The sequence below is a fragment of the Natator depressus genome, chromosome 19, assembly GCF_965152275.1.
Source record: "Natator depressus isolate rNatDep1 chromosome 19, rNatDep2.hap1, whole genome shotgun sequence".
In the NCBI taxonomy this organism is placed as follows: Eukaryota; Metazoa; Chordata; order Testudines; family Cheloniidae; genus Natator; species Natator depressus.
This window is the reverse complement of record NC_134252.1, coordinates 1996234-2021010: the sequence shown is the minus strand read 5'-3', so window position 1 is coordinate 2021010 and position 24777 is coordinate 1996234. Positions and strand designations below refer to the sequence as shown.

Here is a 24777-nt window from a genome sequence, read left to right as displayed (position 1 = left end):
CAATACCTCCTCCCACCCCACTCTCCTGCTGGTAATAGCTTATCTAAAGTGATCATCAAGTTGGGCCATTTCCAGCACAAATCCAGGTTTTCTCACCCTCCGCGCCCCCCCCCCCACAAACTCACTCTCCTGCCCATCCAAAGGCTATTACCAGCAGGAGAGTGAGTTTGTGGGGGGGGGGGGGGCAGAGGGTGAGAAAACCTGGATTTGTGCTGGAAATGGCCCAACTTGATGATCACTTTAGATAAGTTATTACCAGCAGGAGAGTGGGGTGGGAGGAGGTATTGTTTCATGGTCTCTGTGTATATAAAATCTCCCCAGTGTATTTTCCACAGCATGCATCCGATGAAGTGAGCTGTAGCTCACGAAAGCTCATGCTCAAATAAATTGGTTAGTCTCTAAGGTGCCACAAGTCCTCCTTTTCTTTATACCAATATAGGAATTTTACCAGCATAATTATGTAAGTGAAACTTTGCAGCCCTAACTAGTTACACCCCTAAAACTTTTGAAGTGTACACCAGGCCTCAGTGACTAGACCAGGGTGGGGATTAGACCTCAGTCGCTCCTGGCTCCCAATCCTGTGCTCAGACCATTCGAATATGTTTCTCTCTGAGACCTGCTGATAGTAGCACCAGCCAAATGAATCATTAACTGACACCATTACAAAACCCAACAATGACAAAACCCTCTCTCTGCTTATTTTTTCTTTTAAAAAATAAACATAAATAACTTTTCAGATTCTTTGGATGTGGGAGGTCGGTCTCTGAACTTCTCAGTTCAGAAGTCCATCCCTGTTCAGCAACGCACGTGAGCACATGCTTAAGGGTTTGCACTGGCCCCATGGGCACGCAGCTCTCTTGAACGGCAGCCCCCTTCTTGGGTGGAGGAATAGCACGGCATTTTGGGGAAGGGAGATTTGCAGATGGATCTGGAGCCAATCCCACTTTGATGAAAAGTACAATGATATTGTCCCTGCCTTTCTGTCTCAGAGCGACTCTCCTGGTGTTTGAATAAACAAAAGCACAGAAATTAACCTCCCTGGTTTAAGGGGCAAGAGCACTCGGAAGAACAGCTGCTGCTCCTGTAGGCTAAGTGGTGATTAATGTCACCGCCGTGTGCAGTGCTGACCCTGGAACGTCTAGGGACAGTGAGAGGCAATTCTTCTGCTGTTTCTTGTGACATTTCCCTGAACGCAGGACACCCGGATACCATCCTCCCATGCACACCAAGTGAAGTATGCTTGCCACGCTCTGAACTTTAGGCTGGTATTTCCCTGTTCCCTTTCTGAAATGCCAGACTCTTAGCACGCTTTACTGGTTTGACTCATTCCACTTGCAGAGTTCATCTGCAGCATGCTCCTGTCTAACAAGTGTATCTCCCTGGGGGGGTGAGCCAGAAATATCCCCGGATGATGAAGGTGGCACAAGCTGCAGGGATGACTGGCATGTTTCCCTGATCAAACCCCTTCCACTCTCCCCCGGGACATGCCTGGTTAATTCCTGAAGGAATGCTGGCCCCCCCACCTCACAGGCCCTTTGCCGTGCATGTTTGTGGACGGCTGCTCTCAATTTGCCAGGTTAAGCACGCAGGTGGGAACTACAGCTGGGAAGTTCTCCGGGACGCAGTGAACACACACTGTGTTTGAAGTACTGAGTCGGAAACAAACACAGATGTGTACTGAGTGTGTCGACTCCTCTCTGGGGCTCTAACTCTCCCGCTTCACCACCGCAGGCAGTGGATGGAGCTGGCAGAGGAGGAAGGTGTCACATTAATGCAATGGCACCAGGGAAATGGAGCGCAGGCAGGGGCAGCTAGAGCCAAGGAGAGCTCCCCTCCTTTCCCTGGCAGCCATCGGCAGCACTCCCCCACATCTCCCCCTCTTCCTAGAGTGGTGCAATGAGTGCTCCCCCCTCTTCCTCAGTCTGCTTTACCCCTGTGCCCAGAGACACGTCTCCCTCTGAGGAGACACGGCACGTGTCTGTCACCCAGGAGGGTCTGTCCCCCTTTGCTTTCTCATTTCCAAAAAAATAAAAGGGACAAGGAAGGGTCAGCTCAGCTGCTTCCCCCAGCCCCCCTCTCCAGATAGCCGACCGGGGTCTCCTGCCCTCTGCAGAGCAGGTTGTTCTGAAGCTAATTTACGTTAAATCTCTGGCTGGTGCTGGCCTCAGGATGCCCTGTGCTTGGGAGGCCCCCGCATTTCTGGAGCCTTAGAGTGTGGTGGCATTGGGAAGGGAGGCCAAGGGACTGTCGGCCTCACCTCCCTCTGCCTTGCCCATTGGTCCTGGCTTCCTGCTCCCCTACGAGACTCTTGAGCAGACGCTGGTAGGTGATAGCAGCCTGCTAGCCAACGAGGTGACCCTCCTGGTTTCCTCTGATACTTCAGCGGGATGCTGAGCTGCCCAGTCTCATCCCCGTGTCCTGTTCGGCTGCTGCTGCAGTGGGAGGAGTCCAAACCACCCCCCAGATATTCTCAGGGCGGCAGTTCCCACGCAGGATGGGATGCCCTTGACGAGCGATAACAAGCCAGGCTGTGCCCCGGGCGAATCACAGCTCTGAAAAAATCCTGCTGAAGACAAGGCCTCAGTGTGTGTTGGCTGGTGCGGCATGAACAAACATTGGCACAATTCTCTGCCTGAGGAAAATGGGGCTAAGGGGCCTGGTCTCTGCAGCGGGACATCCCTCTGCGTTTGCCTTTTTGTCCTTTCCAGCACTCAGAGAGCACAGTTATTATGTATTTTGGCTGCAACGGAGGAAGCTTATCCCTGCAACTAGCTGACAGAGTGCCAGGAAGAGGAACAACAGGCGGGCACTGGAGTGGAGGGCTCAGGGTAATTTGCAAAAGGCGGCAACACATGAAATTATTAAACACTTTCTTCTGGCAGCTGGCAGGAGCCGCTCATTGCAGAAGGGAACAAACCAAGAGAGAGAAGAGATTTTCAGAGCCTGCGAACTGGCAGTTCAATGTCCCTGTAAAATGAGGATAATCTTTCCTTTCTCCTGCCCTGGGTCTGTCTTGTCTATTTAGATTGTAAACTCTTCAGGGCAGGGACTTTCTCCCACTCTGTGTGTACAGGCCGTAACGCAAGGGGACCTTGATGGGCCCTAGGCACTACCAGAATACAGATAAGAAAGAACAATAAATAATGATCTTTTGATTGGCTTTTCTGTCTCAAAACAAGAGAGTTAAATTTAACCATTGCAAAACCTGGGAAGAAGAGAGAGAATTATTTCCATGGCTCCAGGAATAGCATAAATTACTATGGCCTGATTATACGACTCCCATGTTAAAAGGCGCAGCCAGAGCAGTGTAAAGGGGCCTTTGTGTAAATGAGAATCCAGCCCTTAATCACAAAGCAATCCCAAGAGTGCTTGAACCTATCTACCGGCAGGACCACATCCCAGGCACTGCAACGTGCCCCTAGCACAGCACTAGGGATCTGCCGCTCACCCCTCACTCTTGGTTCGTTTCTTTCAGGCTAGGATCGTCTCCCACTGGCAGGAGGAGAAACACAGCAAGTAAGCAGAGGACAGGCATGGTAAGAAAGTAGCTCCCTGCACGGCTGCTCTCACAGGTGCGCTCCTTGCTCCAGCCTCCCCGCCGTGCTGTGGTCTGGCACGCTTGCTGCTCGCAATCACCAACGTTCCGCCGCTGTTCCCACGCGTAAGCCAAACAAACAGTTACGTGGGCTGAACCCAGGGAATTTATAATTACACAAAACAGAGGAAATGAAGTTCCCACTTCACTTCCCGGACTCCCATCTTACTAAATCCACCGCTCTGCCAAAACTGGGCAATCAGCACACGGGCAGAGATGCAAGACGCTGCCAGTTTTGCCACCAGACCTGGGCCAAGTGCTTTTTGTGGACACCAACCAAAAGTTCCTGCAAAAGGCAAACAGCTCTCGCTCTGGTAGGAAACCGCCTTGTAATGAGAGCAGCCCAGAGCAGGCACAGGTGAGCGTCAGTAACAGCACTGGAGGTTTTAGCTCATTTCTCACGTCTTGCTGTGACCCCACTGAAACTATTTTGAGGATGTAAGATGTAAATAGTGCATAAGCCTCACGCAAGCCTTTTGCACAGGGGTGAAGATCAACCACCAGCAAACATTTAACAAGAATTGTAACTCACGATGGTTTACACGATCGGTTTTAGATCAACAAATGCACTCATACAATTAACTGTTGACAGGCCCCAATCCAGGCCTGGACTATCATTCACAGACACACTTGGGGTAATACTCTGAAATGCCTCCTGTAAAAATATTCCAGCGCACCCAAGAGCTCTGGCTGTCTCCTGGTTAGGAGTTGAGTTTTCACACACTATTCACCTGCATCAGGGATATTTTTTATACCAGGCCTCAACATACACAGATCAAAGCAGCCCACCTCTAGCCCCCGATGAATGAGGCACCAGGCATCTCCAGCTGCAAATGGGGGGACGGACATTCAAACAGGTACGTGGCAGTGGCTGGAAACAAGACAGGCAAAGGGTACAAGCCCAAGGTCACACCTGAGCTAGGAATAGAAGTTGGGGTTCTTGGTTCCCAGTCCAGGATCCTATCTACTGGACCACTGTGACTGGTCAGGTGTAGCCCTGCTCTCTCTCCACCAAAGTCAGGGGTGTTTCACCAGGATTCAGTTTAGCTCAGCAATCTTAAGACTCTGGTTATTGGCCTTTAGCAGATCGGAAAGCTGCATAGTCTGTTCTATCACCACATTTACTTTCAAGTGCATCTTATCTGGTCCCAGAGGGGCCATGCAAACAATCTGACTCCTGGAGCCTTGCTCCCATCCATCTCTGCAAGGGTTGTCTATAGTGCTCGTAAGCACGTGGTCTAGCCACTGTGCCTCTCCTAATTCTGGGCTCTGAACAGCTGCTTTCCACCCCCACGTTGCCAACGGAAGGTTTGCATCAATAGGGAGGACGCAGTTATTGCTGCAAATCATGCTTTTACCTCTTTTATGAAATTCATAAAGCGGCCCCCGAACCTCCAGGCTTTGTGTCGATGGCACTGCAAGGAGTTAACAGTCATCTGTGGGGCTCGCTGGTAGCACACTGAGACGATGTGAACTGCGTCGTACAACAGGGCAGCATCTGTCTAAAATAAAGGGGAACAGCATTTGGGTTGATAACAGTTCCAAAGCAAAAAGGCAATAATGAGGCAGAGCAATTTGGTGCCGGTTCCATTTGGAAAACCGATGATCCATCTCATGCAAAGCTGCAGAAGCTTCTTCTCTAAATTGTCCCCCACACCGCCCCCAAGAACGGGGGGGGGGGAGGGGGCGTTCTCTCCTCCCTCTTGCTCATACGTCTCGCAGAGAAATGAAAGAGGTTGCCTCTGTCTTCTCGCCTGCATCCTGACATCTCTCCTCCCTTGCGCCTGAAACACATTTGCACACAGCTTCCCTGAAGGCAGGGCTTTCGGCACGGAGGGGTTGTATCCTGCCGGTGGATCAGCCCGATGCTGCTGATCAGTCCGGGAACTGCAGGCTGAACACCCTCCAGCACACACACAGTTGCCAGCAGCAGGGGGCTGTGAGCGTGTATGGGGAAGGCCTGGGTACAATGGTTTCGTTGGAGAGCAGATTGATGGGACAGTTGGCATCAGGGGAGGGGGGGCACTGGATAAATAAAAAACAAAGCCCAATGCAAGAACCAGCTGACCGCTGCAAGGACACCTACAGTCACACTGACTTCTGGCTAATGGAGGGATCTAATTGTTCAGCCCTAGATGAGTGTAATCAAAGGCCACATATCCGGCTCCCATTGAAGTCAACTGTAAAACTCCCACGGACTGAAAGGGAGCAGAACATAGCCGTATTCTCTACATCGTTACAACGGTGCGCTCAACGAACTTCTAGAGAGTCACAGATTTCAAGGTCAGATCACCTAGTCTGACCTCCTGTATAACACAGGCCATGGGAAACCTTGCTCCATGATTCCTGCATGAAGCCCATAACGTCTGTTCGAGCTATAGCGTATCTTGAAAAGCCCCGCACTGTAACCAGACAAGCAGGCCCTCAATTCCTGCCTGGGGGGTAGATTTGGAACAATCCATTCTTTTTCCAAAGAAGAGCTGATCTAAAAAAAGTTATCATGTTTCATGACTCTGTGCGGGGGGAGGGTCGGAGAAGGGGGAAGATTTTTTGTTTCGTTTGGAATTATTCCTGAATTATTTCTGGATTTGGACAAAAAGTTTCTGGAGAACATTTTTTTGTTTTGAAATTTTTCATTTCATTTTGGTGGGGAAAATCCCACTCCACATTTTTACATTTTTGTTTCAAAATTGTGGAAGAAAACCCACCTTCTCGTGCTCTTTTATTCTTCCCTCCACTTAAAAAAAAAAAAGTAAAAATAAATGGTGGTGAGGGGAAGTTCCCCCCAATGTAAAAACTGAAAAAGTTGTCAAAAATAGCAACCTTGGTGTAAAAAAACATATTTTGTGAAACCCCTTTAAAAAAGGCTGAAAAAATTTCAACCATTCCTAACCCCAACAGGCCTACCCATCAGGCCAGAAAATGTCTTCTCCGGCTGAAATTTCAGACTTCAACAGAACTTTGAAATAGCTACAGCTACGGAACAGCAAATAGGTTTGCTTTGTGGGCAGAAGTTGTGTTTTTGTTGTTCTTTTCATTTTCTAAATGGGTCCTTATGTACACAACAAAGAAATTCTCCAGAAGGTTTTTTTCCCCGTATGTGTTCGTTTACACTAAAAGGCCATAGTCATCTCTTTAAATCACAGATGACAAGAACGTCATTTCTCTAGCTACTTCTTTTTTAGGTATCTCTAATGCACCTACCACTGTACTGTCTGCTTGTCACGCAGAAAAGATTGCGACCCCTTTCTAGTGAAATGTCAGACGAACAGGAAATATAAAAAGATTTTTTTTTAATGTAGCCCCTTTTCTCTGAGGATCTCAAAGTAGTAGCACAGAAAAATAGTGGTATCTCTATTTTATCGATGGGAAAAATGAGGAACAGAAAAGTTAAGTGACCAAGGTCATGCATGCAGCAAGTCAAGACCAGAACTCTGTTCTCCTGACTCTTAGTCCCTGTTAGAACCACTAGACAACACAGAGAAGTCAGAGCTGCCCTCATGAGAAAACTAAAGCAAAGCATCCCCATTTCAAGATGAAGTTTCAAGGTGAGGAGTTGGACTCTGAATAAAAATTCCCCCCACCACCCTGGTAGTTTTTCTTGGGTGCTGGTGCTGTGAAATCTTCACCCAGGTGGCGATGCCTGACAGTCCTGCTTCCATGAAATATCCATGATGAAACTGGGAAATTTCAGGCAGTGGGGACCAGAGGGCTATTGGTGTACAATGTGACAGCGAGTGGGGTGGTGGTGGTTTGGAATGGCTTTGTGACACTGCACCCCACCTCCAGACACTGACAAAGTGGGATTTTTGTTCACTTCTAAAAGAGGGATGGGGGGAAATCCCACTAGTGAAAAACACATTCCTTGCTGGTTTCACAAAAGTGGATGACAAAGACCCAAGAATAGTACCCATATTTGTAAAAAATCAAACAATATAGCAAACTACAGATCAAATATCTAACAGTGGAGTGTGGCAGAGGAGAAAATGCTTTGTCCCAGGTTGGCAATCATTCCCATGACCTTATTCCTCCCAAGTGAGAAGAGCAGGAGCCTGGCCTACATCCCGCTGGCGTATCTTTACAACACTAAGGGACAGGATACTGGGTCTTATAAGTCTGGGGGATACTGGAACACATTTAAGCACACAGTTGGTGTATAATTATTATTTGTTTGATGGTGGTATGTACGGGCCCCATCTGAGAGCCCATTGTGTTAGACACTCTACAAACACATAGGGAGAGACAGGCCCTGTCTCCAAGAGCTAAACAGACAAGAGAGGCATAGGGCAGGAGAGAAACATAGCCACACATCAGGAAAGAGACTTGCCCAAGATCCCACTGTAGGTCCCTGGCAGAACTGGGAAGAAAGCCGGTGCCCTCCCCACTGGGCCATGCTGCCTTTCTCTTCTATTGCATTGTTCTGGAATACTAGAGAGGAGAAGACAGCACGATATTCTACTCTGAGCAAGCAGGGTGAGTTCACAGATACTTACAGCTAATGTGCATTAGCCATGAATTCCCATGTGGAACCCTCTAGGGAGTTCTAGTCACCATCCCACACTAGCATGGAGAGTGCAGTGTAAGCTAACCAAAAGGTCACCAGCGGTAAAGAACCTACATTACAAGAAAGGATGAAGGGATCTGGACTTTGTTTTCATAGTAGAGGAGTGAGCCTCCAGGTGCCATGGTAAAGGTTTCCAAAATTAGAAAGGCAGAGCCAGGGTGGCTGGGGATAAACCCCGCTCAAAGGTGAGGCGTGTTTCGAAAGCAAAGGGCCAGAATGGCAGGTTCGGTGCTAGCCTCGGATTTGGCAGTCATGGTTTTCCACCTGCAAATAGCGCCTGTACTCAGAGTCTCATGCCTCTGAGGGGTTATACCCACAAATCCAGGGACGGGAGTTCAGTGTCTGAGTGCTCCCCGTTGTGCCTCTGACCATGCAAAACTCAGTGAGCAAGTGACAGCGTAGCTGAAAATCAGACCCACCATCCAAACTGTATTTGGGAGTCTACAGGAAATCAGGCAGAACTTAGCCATGCAATAAGCTCCCAGAGAAGGGACTGAGTTTGATAGACACCTGACTTAGCTGCTGGAGAAGGAGAGGCTTGAAGGACACGTTTCTGAAGCACAAAGATAGGGTGAACAGCAATTCAAACAGGGCTGGCTCATTAAACCTGTGGCCTCTGCGTGTTCCGAAAACGACTTCCGTTCTTATCATCCACCACTACGGCAGATATTGCAGAGACTCAGTGTGCATTTGAGTAGAGTACAGCATGCCCCAGTATTAGGGTGACCAGACAGCAAATGTGAAAAATTGGGACAGGGGGTCAGGGGTAATAGGAGCCTATATAAGAAAAAGACCCAAAAATCAGGACTGTCCCTATAAAATCGGGACATCTGGTCACCCTACCCAGTATGCTCGAGTAGCTACGGAAAATAGTGCACCCATCGCATAATCTAAAGATAGTTTAAAACAAAGAGGAAGCTCTTACATCCCCAAGGCTTGTATTCTGGGGGGTCATATTTGGTAGGGAGGAAGGACCCTAAAACCAGAGGTCCGAGAGCTTTGTGACCTTGCTATTGACGAGAGGTGGTAAACAACCAAATCTTAGTGCACACATAACAAAGGGTTCTACTAACTGAGGTCTTGTCGTACATTCCGTGCAATAGTCTCTCTCCGTGGTCATGCAAAGCCAGGGGTATGTGCCATCTATAAAAATGAAATAATTTAGAAGGTATTTTGGAGAAGTGTCGGAACAAGAGAAAAGATTAAAAAAAAAAGTCAAAGAAATGCAGGAAATAGGGAGAGAGCCTGCTACAAGGAAAATTTCAGCTGCAAGAGAGAGACATTTGTCACTGGGGAGCGATCCCCAGATTCTAAGGCCAGAAGAGACAATTATGGTCATGCAGGCTGAGCTTCTGCTTCTCCCAGGGCAGAGAACCTTAACCAGTAAACTCCTGGAGTAGAGGGAATTATTTTTCCCAATACAATGGGTCCTCCTGCAAATCTCACATGTATGGAGATGGAGTAACTTTACTCACAGTTGCCCTGTTTGCTTCCAGAGCTTGGGGTCCCCACTTCTGAAAGCCTGGCCCACCGTTTTGATGTTTGACATTGACCAGAAGGCATAAAAAGGGAGAGAATTCTAGTGTGTGTCTGCCTCATTTCTCGGTTTAGTAAGAAGGGAGGGTTCAGATGTCTTGGGCAGAGATGTCTGATGTTAGAAGTATGCTGCTCCTAGCTGCAGAGAGAAACTTTCAGCTCTGCTGGAAGAAGGCTTTTAAAAAAATTTATTAGAAAGCCCACAGCATGCTGGTTCAGTCTTTGCTGGCGAGGAGAGAGGCTGGAAATCACAGCCAGCATGCAGGCATCACCTCAGAGTAGCATTTTATCACAATGCCCCTTTGTGACAGGCAGAGCAGAAGATTAACAAGCCATAGTGGGGAGGGGGAAGATCATGCCCGTGCCTCTGGTTATTTCCAGCTGTCTTGCTGCAATGGAAGAAGGGCTGCTGCTGTCCTCGTTTCTGCCAGCCGCCAGGCCGCAGGGTCCATCCTTGCCCCAGATGTGCTTGGCTCCCGACATGCAGAGAGAGAGCGAAGTTTCTCACGAGGCCATAAGGCACTCTGGGGATGGGGCTAAGGAAGCAGACTCCTTATGGTCAGAAATTAAGACATGGTTCTAATGCATCCTTCCCTCTAGTGTTGGGAAATCCCCCAGACCAGCCACCAGACATCTGATCTGCCCTTGCCGGCTATTTCTCTCTGAAACCCTGAGCAGAGATGGACAGGGCGCTCCGGGGAGGGTTTCTCAAACTGCCTTTTTCTCACTGTCACTCCCCTTGAGGGCTCCATATGCACCAGGTCTCTCTCTGGTTTTTCTCAGCCCTCCTTGATGCACACGCTGAGTAATAGGACCCAAGCTATAAGCCGTCTCTGGGTCGGAACAGTGGAGCACTTCCTCCTTTGCTTGCCCATCCCTACAGAGGAGCACCATCCCGAAATCCACACCGTGAATAAGGCACCTTCTAGTCCCTCTGGAGTCCTGGGGCCCCTGAGGAGTCAGAAGCCCAGAATGCATCCGGTTGCGGGCCTTGCTTGCTATGGGCCGAAGGCAGAAGGAGAATGGTGGAAGCCTCCACTCAGGAGAAACCCTCAGTGACAGGCGGCAGGCACTTCAAGGAGGAAAGGACGCAAATGCACCAGTGACAATTTGGGAGCCTTTTACCCGGGGATCCTGGTAGGGGTGAAGAGGCAGGACAGAAGGAAACCAGGCAGTACTTGTGTGGGATGCAGCATCCTCCCAGTAGAAACTATTGGGGTGTGGAGCTGCTACCAACCCCCACAGCAGCAGCATTCCGGGGCTGCAGGGAACCCCAGCTCCCAACACAAGCGTGTCATCTCTGCTCCCATTCTCCAGATCACTCGCTCCAAACTGCAGACCTTATCCTGCCAGGTACTGAGCTCCCAGTGAAGTCTGCGGCAGGCGGGGTGCTGGCGAACCTCCCAGGAGGCATTCAGCATCTTGCAGGATTGTGCCCTGTGAAATATCACACAGCTGTCCTTAATCCAGCCCAACCCTCTGGTGAGTTTCGTGCAAGAGCTTGTCACAGCGGCAGGCACGTCCCTGGTGACATGGCTCCCGCTGAACGGCACGAGCATTCGGAATTCCCAGGGCCTGTTCTCAGGAGCAGGGTGCTCGTGGATGGTGAGCCCCTTGGGGCGCCCGTCTGCCCCAACCTGAAAGGCAGCTTGTGCAGGGCAATGAGGAGAGGGTTCCTTCCTCAGCCTGGGAGCACCAGGGTTTGTCGCACACGCATCATGGACCTTTCCAGTGCAGTGAGCTTTGTGCATGAGGCCGGCGCAAAGAAATCCAGGCGTGTTCCCACGAGGAATACAGTATCTATCTGATTAAAGAAACAGCTGCCCTCCTTTGCCTCTCGTTCCCAGCAGATACTGTGCGGGGCACTTCCCCCGTTTACACCACACCTAGTTGCGGTCCCTGCATGGCCCAGCCACACGACAGCCTGAACTAACAACTTCAAATCAGTCTATGTGCATCCAGATTTTGTGGAGGAGATGTGACAGCGGGTCGCACCATTAAGACAAGTCATATAGTTGCACGGAAGCTGCAGCCCCCGGGCATGCTGGCCCACACAGATGGACTGTAATAACATTGGTACAGTACTGAGAGCTTTGTTGTATTTAAGAGGCAATTACAATAGAGAGCAACTAAGTACATGAGGAAGGATCCCTGGGATGGGTTGTCCTGAGACAAGTTGGTTGAGATGTGAGTCTTTTACTATATGTTTGTACAGCCCCCGCTGGAGCCTCTGGGTGCTAGAGAAAGGCGAAGAATTACTATTATTAATAAGAAATAATCACAATAACAATAAGAACAATTAGAGCTGGTCAAAATGTTTCCAAATTTCAGAATTAAAAACAATAAAGGAACGATTTTCTTGACCTTTCCACAGTTTTCTTCCAGTTTTTTCTCCAAATTACAGGGCTGGTGGAAATTTTTACAGTTTGAAAATACTGACACAAATGTTTGTGGGTTTTCTCCTGACTGGCTCCAATACTAATAAATAATGCTCAGAGCCATTAATGGACTTTTGCATGTTCAACATAGGCTTCCAGGGGACTTATATGCAGCAGGGGCAGCTGCAAAACTCTCAAGACACCAAATGTGCATTTCTCTTGTACTCAGATCCTTGTCAGTGGTAGCTTCGCACTGCTCACACACCTACTGGTGAATAACTACCTTCAGATCTAGTTCCTGCAGGGGAGACCACGTTTAGCAAAATGAGAGTGCATGGATGCTTTTTTGATTTTTAAAGTTGTATGAAATCTAAAAAGGGTTTTTTTCCCCCCAATGGATCACCTATCCATCCACTTCTGGATTTTAACTAAACGCTGAAGCAATCAGCACTGAACTGCTGTATTTACAGAAGAACAACAGCTATCTTCACACATCAGACTTTTATGGATGATGGGCCAAGGAGATGTAGATCCCCTGTGATTGATACACATGCTGATACACCAGAGTGAATATGGCCCTATGCAGCTATGAGAGGGACGTCCAGCTACGATCCTTTGTTAAGTTTCAAAAGCAGAGAAATAATCAGTAGAAAATAAATGTCAATTATTCAGTAAAATCCTAGAGGAATAACTCCCTCCCCGGAACCCATGCAGCACCCAGAGCAGATATAACAGGAGTGGCGTTTGTGTCAGGGCCCCTCTCTGCACAGCCAGGGACAACACACCCACATGCCAAAGGGATTTTAAAGTGACCATCGTACCATCATGACTCCGTCAAGCAGGCCTGACTCCACCCTGGGCGTGGCCTGCAGCCGCTCCATGGACCATTTCTCAGTGATGGCAGACACGTGAGGGTTCTCCACGTTGAGGATCCGGAAGCCAGTCAGGTTCACTCCAGAGTAGCGGTATGGTTCTAGGTCTAATGCATAAAGATCCTTAAAAGAGAGAAATCAGTTTTAACATTTTGTGACTTTCTTTTATTTGTCGCATTTCCTTTGTTTAATGTGGTGTCCTTTGTATTAAGCTGGAGCGTTCAGGGTTCACAGAGAGTGGGATACAGGATGCTGCCGTACTGAATGCAGGGTGTAGAGCTCTGTCCCTTACCATCATTATGAGTATCATGATAGTACCAATGGAATCAGGGCTCCATTGTGCTACATACATCTAGGAAAAGCCAATCTCCTTTCCAAAGACTTTACAATCTAAACACACAAGACAAACAAAGAAAAACAACAAAATGTTTTGTTCAACCCAAAATGAAATGTCTAGTTTTCAAGTTTTTTTAAATCAAAAGACAAAGTCATTTTGAACTGAAAAATCTTTTTTTCTTTCAAAATATTGAAATGAAACATTTCCAAATTTCAGTAAGAATTTGCAAAATGTTTTGGTTGACTCAAATCTGCATTTTTCCGTGAAAAAAGTTGACTGAAAAATGTCATCCAACCCTAGTCCTGAGACTGGTGCCTGGCCACTACACCCGGCAGAATGAGGTCTTAAAAGGCATTGTTTCTGCATTTGAGTTTAATCCTATAAAAGTTCCCCAAGGTTTTTCCTGGAGATTTGCTTTGAGTGCTGAGAACTGGATGGTGACTTGGATGACAGAATAACTCCAAATTTGGAATGTCAATTTGCAGATCACTACAGAAGAGGAGCTAAGATGAATTTCTTGACATTACAACCAGTGTACACAGTCTGAAAATGAATGAGTGTGCCCTTTATACAATAAAAAAAGAGAGAGACAGAGAAACCAGGCAGTCTTTAGCTCGCCTGGCAACCAGCCCAAAGCTGTCACTCGGCAGGCAGGGAGAGGGGGGGTATTTGCAGTCCTTCGTAAGCGCACTTCCTTAATGCATCTCTTGGCTCTGCCACATCTGAATATTAACTTCAGTACAGGGAGGTCTGTAGCTCAAACCTCAGAAACAAATCTGAATGGGTTTTGGATCCGAGACATGCCAGGCACACACCACAGCTGTTCAGCTCAGCAAAAAACAAGAACAGCTCACCCAAGGGAAATGGAAGCTGCCTGGATGATGAAGCTGAACAAGGTTTCCTGGGAGTTCACAAATGAGGAAATCGTGAGTGAGCATGGCAGAGAATGGCAGTCAGGAGGGGGCTTCGGTCCTGGAATAATCTGCTTAATGAGTTGTTTTAACCATATTTTATTTTGAACAGTTTCTGCAACTGTTCTTGACTTTGTAATCCCAGATCATCCCATTCCTACCATCTTCTCCGCTGATTCATTCTCTAAAACAGATGAGAGGCAATAAAAAAAACCTAGTTTGCATGCAACACATTCTCCTGGGCCAAATTCTAGGAAGTGCTGAGTTTCTGTTTTGACTTTTTGTTTCAAAATGGCATTGTTTAGAAATTAAGATAGATTAACTAAAAACCCCACAGAATGGGATGAAAAACACCCCAAAATGAAACAAAATGTTTTATTTTGTCCCAGTCGTGGATTGTACACGCTTTGGGGCTGGGACCTGTCTCTTCGTTCTGTGTTTGTACATTGCCTCGCACAACAGGGTCCTGGGACATGGCTGGGGCCGCTAGGTGCTCCTGCAATACAAATGCATGGGTTTCCCTGCCGGATTCGATTGTACCCTGATACCGCCTCATCAAAGTCAGTGTTTAACTACCACCATGATGTGCTACACCGCTCGACCTGTCAGGGACCAGGTCTGGGGTGAAATGTGAGCCATGAAAAGGATCCCTGTTGGGAAGTTAAAATGCCACTGGGTTCCTTCCTTTACAGCAAATGACACTTTCTGGAACCTCAGCCCTGGGATTCTTTATTACTGACTGCACCAGGGCAGCTCGTCCCAGCGGGGCTGCAGGGCTGAGGCCGGCCAACCCTGCTTACTGAAGAGGCATGCCTTGGTGGGGCCCGGGGCCTCCTCGCAGAGAGCAGTAGGGTGAAGTAGCACACTGGGACAAAGGAAGAGCTCTGTGTGTGGCCGACTAAACCAGGGCTGGGTATGAACTTTTGTGTTACGGGTATGAGGTTCCCTCTGGGGTCTCTCGGGGGATTGTTTGAACCATTTTGGTTATTAAACCATCCCTGGGTGGGGGTGCTGTTAGCCACAAGACAGACTGTACAGGAGTTCTCAAAGGACCTGCAAGAGAAGGCTAACGGGGGCAGGGCACATGCAAAATGACCCCTGGCCGTGAGAGGGGTTAGCTACACTGATGTAAATATAGGGTGACCAGATGTCCTGATTTTATAGGGACAATCCTGATATTTGGGGCTTTGTCTTATATAGCACCTGTTACTTCCCACGCCTGCCCCGATTTTTCACACTTGCTGTCTGGTCACCTTATGTAAATAGTCATCAACAGTACAAGTGAGGGGACCCCCAAGTTGAGTGGAAGGCTGGGAACTTTGAAATGACATGAGGTGAAGTCCCTAGATCTGCAGGATATGTGCAAGGGGTGTTGATTTAGGGGTTTACAAAACCCTACAAGATTAGAGGAACAGCCTGACTGACCCCCAGCGCTAACCCAACAGGCCGCTGTTCTTTGTTCAGTGTCAAAAACCCAAAGTGCAAATTGGGGATGATTTGGACACTAAACGGTAACTTGGGAAGTATGTTCATCTCCGTCACATCCAGTCATTCTCTACCGTGTTATTTATGTGTAATCACCAGTATTCACGTGCAATGCCCATTGCAGGATTTAGGGAACATGGCAATTTTGAAATGCCTGCTCTATGTAAACTCCACGCACCTTTATCCCACCTAGCATACTGTACCCCCTTCAGCACCGGGACACAGCTTGTCTGTGTCCAGGGGGGTTTCCTCACCAGATCTAATGGAGGAGTTTATCAAAGGAAGTAGCCAAGTCATGGATTCAGTCTTGCTCTGTATCCCAGCAGAGCAGCGCCCGCTGCTTCTCACAAGCACATGGTCCGACCTGCTCCAGGGCCAGCTGCTACTGCAGCAGGGGGTTCACATAAGCTGCTTAGAGAGCTCCCTGCGGACTGCATAGTCCAGTTGAAGGTGTGCCTCCTGACCTACAAAGGCCTCTATGGAAAGCGCTCTACCTGCCGGTGGTTGCCTCTCCCTCCATGACAGCTACAATCCCACACAACGGTGCAACTCTACACCAATGGGGGAGACCCATGGGTGCAGGGGACCAGATGTTCCCAGGCTATGGAGCTCCCCGCCCTGAGAAAGAACAAACACCTGGGATCCAGCCACTCTCAGGCCTAGAGACAAGTCTCATTTCTTCAACTTCAACAGTTTCTTCACGTCCCCCGTCCCCTGCACACGTCCACAACTCGCACACGCAAACACAGGGAGCCTTAGGAACTCAGCAAGCTATTTCTCTTTCCAGCTGGGAAGGGAGAAAGGGAGCGACTGTTGTTGTCATTTCTACTTGTAAACCCTCTCTTATCGCTGTGGTGACATGGGCTGTCTAAGGAGAGAGCCTTTCTGGAGCGTGGAGTGAATGGCTGAGGCTGGGATTAATAAGGTGGAAATTCCCCCATGAACAGTGTCCACCCACACGGGCCAGTGCCTTCTTTTCTGGCAACGCTTTGTTATTGCGGGTAGTAATGAAGTCTCCCTGCTATGGCTCACGGGGGCTGAAGCGATAAGGATGGGTATACGTTTATTGTTCTCAGAAGGGATTTTGAAAAGTTGGGTTATATTTTAACCGTTAATCGATCCCCTGCTGGTGAAGTCTCGTTTTTCTGTCTGATAGTCTCTGGCAGTCCCTGTGTGAGTCATCTGGCCCAGATTGCTTGTGCAATGAGGCAAGGACCACTGGGTGCACGTCTCAATACAGGAGAGAGATGGTCCATGCAATATGCCACTTCAGCCACACAGCTGCTTGACAATCAGTTCCATTCTGCCCAGAGGTGAGTGAAGGAACAGACCATCATGTTTCCTGCACTGGACAGTGCGCCCGTATAGGCCGCGTACTGCAAACACACAGGCGCGGCTTGGGAGGTCACTGGGCAATGTGAATAGCACACGTAACAATTTGCTGGGATTTCGTTAGCTGTTCAAGAGCAGAATTGGGAAGAGTTAGTGAGGGCCAGAGCTCTGCCTGAAAGGAAGCTTTGCGCAAGCATGTATCAACTTTAGGAATAGGCTTGGCAACTCCTTAAGGGGATTCATCCAGGAGATGACAGGGAATCTCTCAATGGGGAAGCAAGAACTTGGGATATTTATTATGCCTTTGTGCATCTTAGTGGCTGAACACTGATGTCTCCTGACACCCAACAAGAACCGGCTTAGCCATGCAAATGTGGTTTTTGGTGATGTCACAGGCTGACCCTGTGTAATGACCCTGGTGGTGCACTCTCCCACTTGCAGAATTCGCAATTTCTGGAACAGCTGGCAGAGCATTGGCCCCAAATGCAGAACCGTAATCAGTGTGTGAGAAAACCAGCGCATTCCAGACCACGGTGACTGCACACTCCGTGGAGGAGCTGGGAATCATTGCAGCTCTTGGGCCTTAAGCTTTTAGGGCCTGATTTTATTTTTAAATGCTGGCTTCCTATTTTGCACCCTCCAAGTACACAGCTGATGCCATGTAGATGTTTGCAGGTCCAGTCACTAATTACGCCCACAAAGAATTGCATGGTCAAATTTTCACCTGCAAAATTTTAGGTAGAAAACCAGAGATCCAGTTAAAGAGCAGGCTGAAAATCAATCTTGGATATCCTCTCATAAATGATGCCAGGTGACTGAACTCAGCATGCGGATGTTTAATTGCATCAGGGTTTGGATGGTTAACATCATCTTTATCTCAGACTATGGGTTTATTAGTCTATTGCTCGACCCCAGGGGAACAGTTTTCATATTCCTCATTCTTCCAGCAATCAGAATTTTTAGGCATAGAGTATCTTCTGTTAGTGCTTTGGGGAAAGATGTGGTGAATTCATTTCTGAGGCTAGCAGATTCACTTCCACAGCTTTAGTTGTACATGACAAAGTCCATCCAGCTAGCTCCAACTGATGTCCAGGACCTCCTATCTCTCTGTTCCCCTCTCTGCCATGCCTCCAGCACTGGCCTCCTTTCTCACCCTGCCCATACTCAGGGTGTGACTATCTCCTGTTCTGCGTCTCCTGTAGCCCTCCACTTTCCCAAGGACCTGATTTCGCTCCCATGGAAGCTAACTTGAGCCTTTCCTTTCTCCTCCAGTCCATTTGAAATCTCAGCTGAAATCTGACTCTCCAGCTTCTAGAGATAAAAGAACAATTAAGAATTCAAACTGAGTTGCAAAAATTGTAAGGAAAAAAAATCACCATATTAGTTCCTCCCAGACCTTCTGCTCCTGCCGCTCCTATATCTGCAACTTGGAGCATCTGTTTCCATTTTCCAGTTCATCTACCTTTTCCTTCTATCACAGACTCTGGTGCTTTGGATTCGTCCCCTTCCACCTTCTCTGGAACATTGCTTTTCAGAGTTACGGAGCTGCTTTTACACCCCTGATATTGCCCAGCAAAAAGTTCCTAGCGGAAGCTCCACCTTCCATGACAGGCACGGCTTCTTGAGAGTCTGCGCCCGCAGAGATCAGGGATCTATTCTGTTGGCTGCTCTGCTAACACACAGAAAGGGGCGGGGACTTGCTATGGTCCAAATCTGGCAACAACTGCACTGACAACCCCCATTTGACTTCAGCGGAGCCATTTTGTGTTTGGATGTCACCTAGCACCATGGGGCCCTGATCTCGGCTTAGGCCTTCAGACGCTACTGAGTCCCTGTTTCAACACAATCAACTGATGTACATCGAAGTGACCTGCCTCTCTGATGTGCTGAGTTTTACAGGAGTAGGGTGTGCTCAGCACCAGCTGAAAGCCAGTCCAGTTTAATTTAAGTGCCTAATAATCAGGTTCAATATTAATTTAAGTGCCAGAAAATCAGGCCCCCTCACACCCACCTGGGCAGGCCCCATGATTTGAACATTATGGCCTTCTGTTCTGTCTCCTGAACGCTTTCCCCTTAACCCTGGTGGCTCTAGAGATGGCGCCGCATTTAGTGCCTGCCCCAAGTCCTCCGATGTGCAATTTCCCGCTCAGGCGCAGAGTCCGAGTCCTGCAGGTACTGAACTCACCCTTCGCAGCACGCGCAGCTGCAGACTGCTCCAGCGTTAAGCCTTAGCCCTCTTCAGAGCAGCCCAAAGTGCAGCGAAGATCCTGAGCTCAGCTGGATGAGTGGAGCACGCAGCAGAACATCAGCCCTCTTCCCCCTTACTTCTAGCTCCTCTGCTGGTGTCCGCGCCTGCTTGAGGTGCTGCCCTGGGCACGCTCTTTCGCTCTGGACTTGGTGCACAGACCCTAAGTAGTTTGAGTCCCCAGCTTTCCTTAGCTACCCGCAAACAGCTGTGTTAGGGAGACGTCTCTTTGTACGGGCGCCGCACAATCCTACAAGCTGCCGAGCCACTTCTAGAGATGCCAAGTCCCGCTGACCCCAACGGGAGCTGAGGGTGCTGAGCACCTTGCAGGATCAAACCCTAAATCATGTGGAAGCAGGGGCTATGCTTGACACCAAACAACGGCCTCTCAGGGCATCTTGCTGGATCCTGGCTCCCAGTTCCGTTAGAAGGAAAATCAAGAGGGGGCCCTACATGTTGAACTCAGCTTTGCTGTTTGGCAAAATGTTGAAGCATTCCATGCCAAATGTTGATAGAGTGTACTCAGCACTGTCTAGGGACCTTTCAGAAACATTCACTATAACATAATAGACTAATTCATTAGCACCCCATGGGTCTAGTATGGTCAAAGCTGGAGAATGTGCACTGCAAGCTAGGAAAACATTGCCTTCAGGAATAATAGATTAAAACATCTTTCCCATGGTATAACTGTTATTTCAGGAAAGTGGCATTAATTGTGATTGCTTATCTGTTAATTTATTAACATTTTTTCCCCACCTCCGGGCTTTACCTACACACAAGATGTACTATGGGCTCAGCTGGGACTGATTAATAGGAGGTTATCTGGGAACTGCTTAAAGCTGCCTGGAATAGATAATGGCAGTAGGAGTAATTAAAATGTCTTTTGCATTTGAAAAATAAGTTTTGCAAATTTTAAGGGTTAGTTTATTATGTTTCTTTCCTAAAGGGGAAAGATACATGAGTTTTTTTTTAGCATCATACCAAATTCAGGAGGGTCCCAGACAATAACACCCTGAATTAAAACAAACAAAAAAAAGCATATGCCAAGAACAATGCCTCCTGGAGTCAGAGGGGAACTAGCCCATGTTTAATAAGACTGAAGATAATTTCAAGCTGAATTCTTCTCATGCAAAATAAACCTGCAGTGTCAAAATATCTCCCACAGCAAGGAGGGTTAGGCTGCGGTTCTCAAAAGAGCCTCAGGCAGAGAGGTTCCCAACGCCTATTGAATTTCAGCACCAACAGATCCCATCCACAATGGCTAAGGACCTTGTGCACATGCTCAGCTTTCAGCGTGTGAGCAACCACACCGAGATGAAAATTACGGGAGGAAAAGAAGTTGAATAAATATTGTGGGCCTGATTCTCTTCTTGCCTCCGCTGGTGTATATGTGGAGTAACTCCAGAGAAGTAAACGCAGTTACACTGATGAAAAGCAGTGTACGTGAGAGGAGAATCAGCGTGTCTGTTAACACGATCAGTTACGTGATGCTTCAATGAGAAGGCCGGATTAAAAAAAAATCTGATTTTAGACCAAAGCTAAGTAAAACCTCCCGGTCCCTGTTCTGTTAATACAGGTCCACCCCGCCCCTCTGAGGTCCTGGAGCTGTATGACACACCCAGAAAAAAGCATTCCGTACGGCTCGCTGATGACATGCAGCACCTGCTCACATTTCATTCACGGTACATGGGGACAGTAAAAGGAGTTGCATTGATTTGATACTTTACCAGAGTAGTGAAGATGAAGTGGTAGTATTCCGTCATCATTCCCATTGCCATGGCCTTAAGAAGAGTAGGGGGGAAAGAGGGTTAGCAAGATGTATGGTAAAACAGTCCAGAAGAAACAGTGAAAGAAAAACACCTGAAGGGCTGATACGTACAGAGAGAGATGAACCAGGAAACACATTTGGATTCTGGACTGATTCAGCAAAGTGCTTAAGCATGTGCTTAACTTTAAGTTCCTGGGACATAAGCATATGCTTACATGCTTTGCTGAATCAAGGCCTAAGACCCTTGTAGCCTGTTTTAAACAGGTACTGAGCACATCCAGATCCCATTGACTTCAATAGGGCATGGCGCTCCAGCAGTGTGAAAAATCCAGAGATTTGATTAAAACATCTGGGCATCTCCACACGTCCTATACCACGTGAAATCCCAACACTGACAATGAGCTGGCCGCTGCTGGCCTGGCTGGGACAGAAGGAGAAAGATATGGCTGTATTTACTTCTTGAGGAAGGTACTCTGGTCACCTTGGTGATGGGCAACATTATAGAAACCTAGGCAGAAACACAGCCCACCACCAGAGTAATGCTGCCTTTTGTTGATCTTAAAAGGTGAAGTGTAAAGCTTTTTATTCCTTAACTTTGGATTGGCATTGCTGTGTATTTCCATCTGTCGTTGTTAGTGTGGGTCTTTGGTGCCTACCACATTCATACAACTAATTTTTTTTAAACGACTGTGCCCCTTTTTCTGAACATAATCAACAGAGGATTATACTTAGCATTTGGGACTCTAATTAGAAATATTTGGGGAGGAGGTGTCAGAAAAAGTCCAGGGGGAAGGAGAATGGAGGGAGGCCACTCAGCCATTCTGTATTATTCTATCAATGAAGCCAAATCAATTAGTATACATTTAGACCTGCTTGATGGGCTGAAAGGACTGCTCCAGAAATAGTCAGAGCAAAATCTGGCACCCAGGGCAATGTTTACTATTTCCAAGAAGCATTGCAGTAGATCTTAATAGCTGGGTGGAATGAAGGGCCAGACAGTTTCTGGCAGGAAGCAGGAGCTGCAGATATCCAGAGAAACAAATAGCTTTTTCCCCAGAGCTGCCTTAGCTCCTTTAGTCTGGGGAAATAGCATGTCAGCATCTTTGAAACACGGGGTGTAAAGTAGTGTCCAGTTAATGGATGCAATATTTTAGTGTTTCCTTCTACAGCTGATGCGAAAGGGATCAGAGTAGACCAAGAAGCAGGAGTCCATATAAACGATGACTCCCACACATCATTGCCATGATGGATATTAATAAAACTAGACTGAATGCATAATTCTATGATACATATCACTGAATCTTTTGGACCAGAAAGAGCCTGGACTATTACCAAATACATTCACCTTGCAACAGGGCATAGCCCTAGTGTATCTAGGAAAGGAATCCTCCCGGAAAGATTTTCAAACAGAAGGGAGGTTTGGGTTTTTGGATAGGGTTCAGTGTGCTTTTGGGGAGAGCAGATCTAAGAGTACTTCAAAATCTTTAATGACAGCCACCTTGCCTCCTCTGACCTCAGGGGATGTTTGCTTCTCTCTGCTTTCTGTTTGGTTCTGCTACAATTACTAGGGCAGAGTTTAGCTCAGAGGAAGAGAAGAACAGTTTGAAAAGAAGCAGGGGGTTAGGAAACATGGAGAGGATGGGCCAATCCAGATTGCAGGGCCTAGAAACCCAGAATCTGAAGTTTTCCCTTCATTCCTTTCCTTGACCTGGATGTCTTTAAAAAACACGATGATATTAATGCAAAAAATAATCAGGTCTCTGGTGTGAGCAGAAGATTTCAACCCAGAAGGCAATGAGGCGGTAATTCTCTGAGTCATCCACGATGGTAAATGTCAATGTGCTGGGGCCCAATCCTGCCATCAGATGGCTGGTGTGATGCATGAGTCTGAACGCAGAAAATGCCTCTGCTTTTGTAAAGAAATAAAGCAAAAAGCAACCCACAGAACAGTAGAAAGGCTATCAACAACCGCCGGGGGGGTGGGCGGGGGGAGGGGAGAGGGGGAACTGTAGAAACGGTAGGACTGTGCCGAGCAGGAGTTCAGCAATCCATTCACAGACTGCTGCCAAGGAGGAGGAGAAAGAAAGTTGGGAGTTCAGAGAACAGATGTGATTGTAAACCGATGACCAGAAAGACTGAGACCAGAGATACCTGGCAACAAAGACTTTTCTCAAGTGAAATTGTAGTGCAAGAGGATAAAACAGAAAATACTTTAACTCCCTGGTGCTATCTCAAGAAACGCCACACCTGCTTCCTGGGAATCTGATCGTCTCATATGTGCTGTCTGTATTACCTTGGGATAGTCCTTCTTGGGTTAGTGGGTTTTAAAAGTATTGCCCAGGGTAACTATGAGTTGCCTTGATGCTATAGTCACTGTGGGGATATTTTTAATGAATGTGTTAAAGAGACTGGGTTTTCAAATGTGACTCATGATCCAGGGTGCCCAACCTAGGCCACCTCTGAGGGGCCTGATTTGAAGAGAGCAGGTGCTCGGCACTTTCTGAAAATCAGAGTGTGTTAAGCCATCTCACGCTGGGCACCCAAAAATCAGGACTCACTTTTGGAAATCTTGTCCTCGATCTCTACATTATTTAGTGGGGCAGCTTGGCAGGATTCCTCTCCTGCTTCGACTTGCAAATAGGTGCAGTAAAATAGGTGAGCTCAGAACACTTGTCCTGACACGGGAAGCAAAAACTGTAGGTCAGACTTGCGTGTGGTTTAATTGGCATGTTTGCTAAAGTATCCCAGAAGGGAATAACACAGAAAAGTTGTTATCGTTTAACAGAAAGGGTCTGGCTCTGAATCGTATTCCTTTTGCACAAACGTGTGACACGTGTTGCACTGTTCCTGTATCTTGCACAGTCTTCTTCCCCTCCCACCCCACTGATTCACAGTGGGAACAGAGCCCTACCATTCTAATCTGGCGGGATTTGACAGTCACTTTGCACAGGTGTAAAGGCCTGCAGAAGTTGCCGGGGAAGAGCAGACTGGACTCACGGCCTCCATAACCCATCCTCCAGAGAGGAAGGCTCCAGTACCGTGCCAGATTCATACTCTCTGGCAGTCAGAAAAGATGCAGGGAAAAACTGGAGCTATCCCCACTCCTCAATCCACCCCGCACCAGGTATGAGCGGGGACTGCGGCAGAACCCAGGGGGAGAGCTCGGTACACAGCAGGGAGCTTTGACACCAGCTGAGGTGTGGGTGGAGGGGGTTGTGACATTCCTCCGGAGCTCTTACGGTCCTTTGGCACTCGGTCCTAGACAACGAGCAATTCTCTAGGGCAGTGGGTCTCACGGCCAATCAGCGCACAGCTGCAGCCCACGTGACATCCGCAGGGCCGCACAGGTAGCATATATTATGACACGGATGCAACCCACACAACACACAGAGAGCTGCATAGGCAGCCCACAATGGTCAATAGGTTGGAAACCACTGGTCTATGGATTGTAAGTAGATACCCCTGTTTTTTTTTCCTAAAAAAAACCCCACATACAAGAAAACTTTCGTGCCCCCCCCCGACCTCCACCCCACCCACCCTTTATTCTTTACCCACACCGATGAGCAGAGCAGATGGCACAATAAACTATCAAAACCTGCATAATAAGTGTACAGCACCAAATACAGCCAGCCTATTAAAATAATTGACAGGAGATGAAGATTCCCCTTATTACTTTGTTAAATAATCCCGCCCTGGCTGTCTGATCTCTGGGCACTTCCCCTCGTTTTGCAGTAGCACTGGGGTTGCAGAGAAT

The 24777-nt window shown here is 47.9% G+C and overlaps 1 protein-coding gene across 5 annotated transcripts in view; it reads right to left on the bottom strand.

Annotated features, from left to right (window-relative positions):
* Positions 1 to 24777, bottom strand: part of GRIK3 (glutamate ionotropic receptor kainate type subunit 3) — a 226165-nt gene that overhangs the window by 69708 nt on the left and 131680 nt on the right. For 4 of the 5 annotated variants that reach the window (XM_074934564.1, XM_074934565.1, XM_074934561.1 and 1 more), the window contains exons 5-7: positions 20983 to 21036; positions 12895 to 13068; positions 4954 to 5097 (exon numbers count right to left, since the gene is read on the bottom strand). In XM_074934564.1, coding sequence (XP_074790665.1) covers positions 4954 to 5097; positions 12895 to 13068; positions 20983 to 21036 — 372 coding nt within the window. The remainder of the gene's footprint in view (positions 1 to 4953; positions 5098 to 12894; positions 13069 to 20982; positions 21037 to 24777) is intronic. The other variant, XM_074934563.1, reaches the window with a different exon arrangement.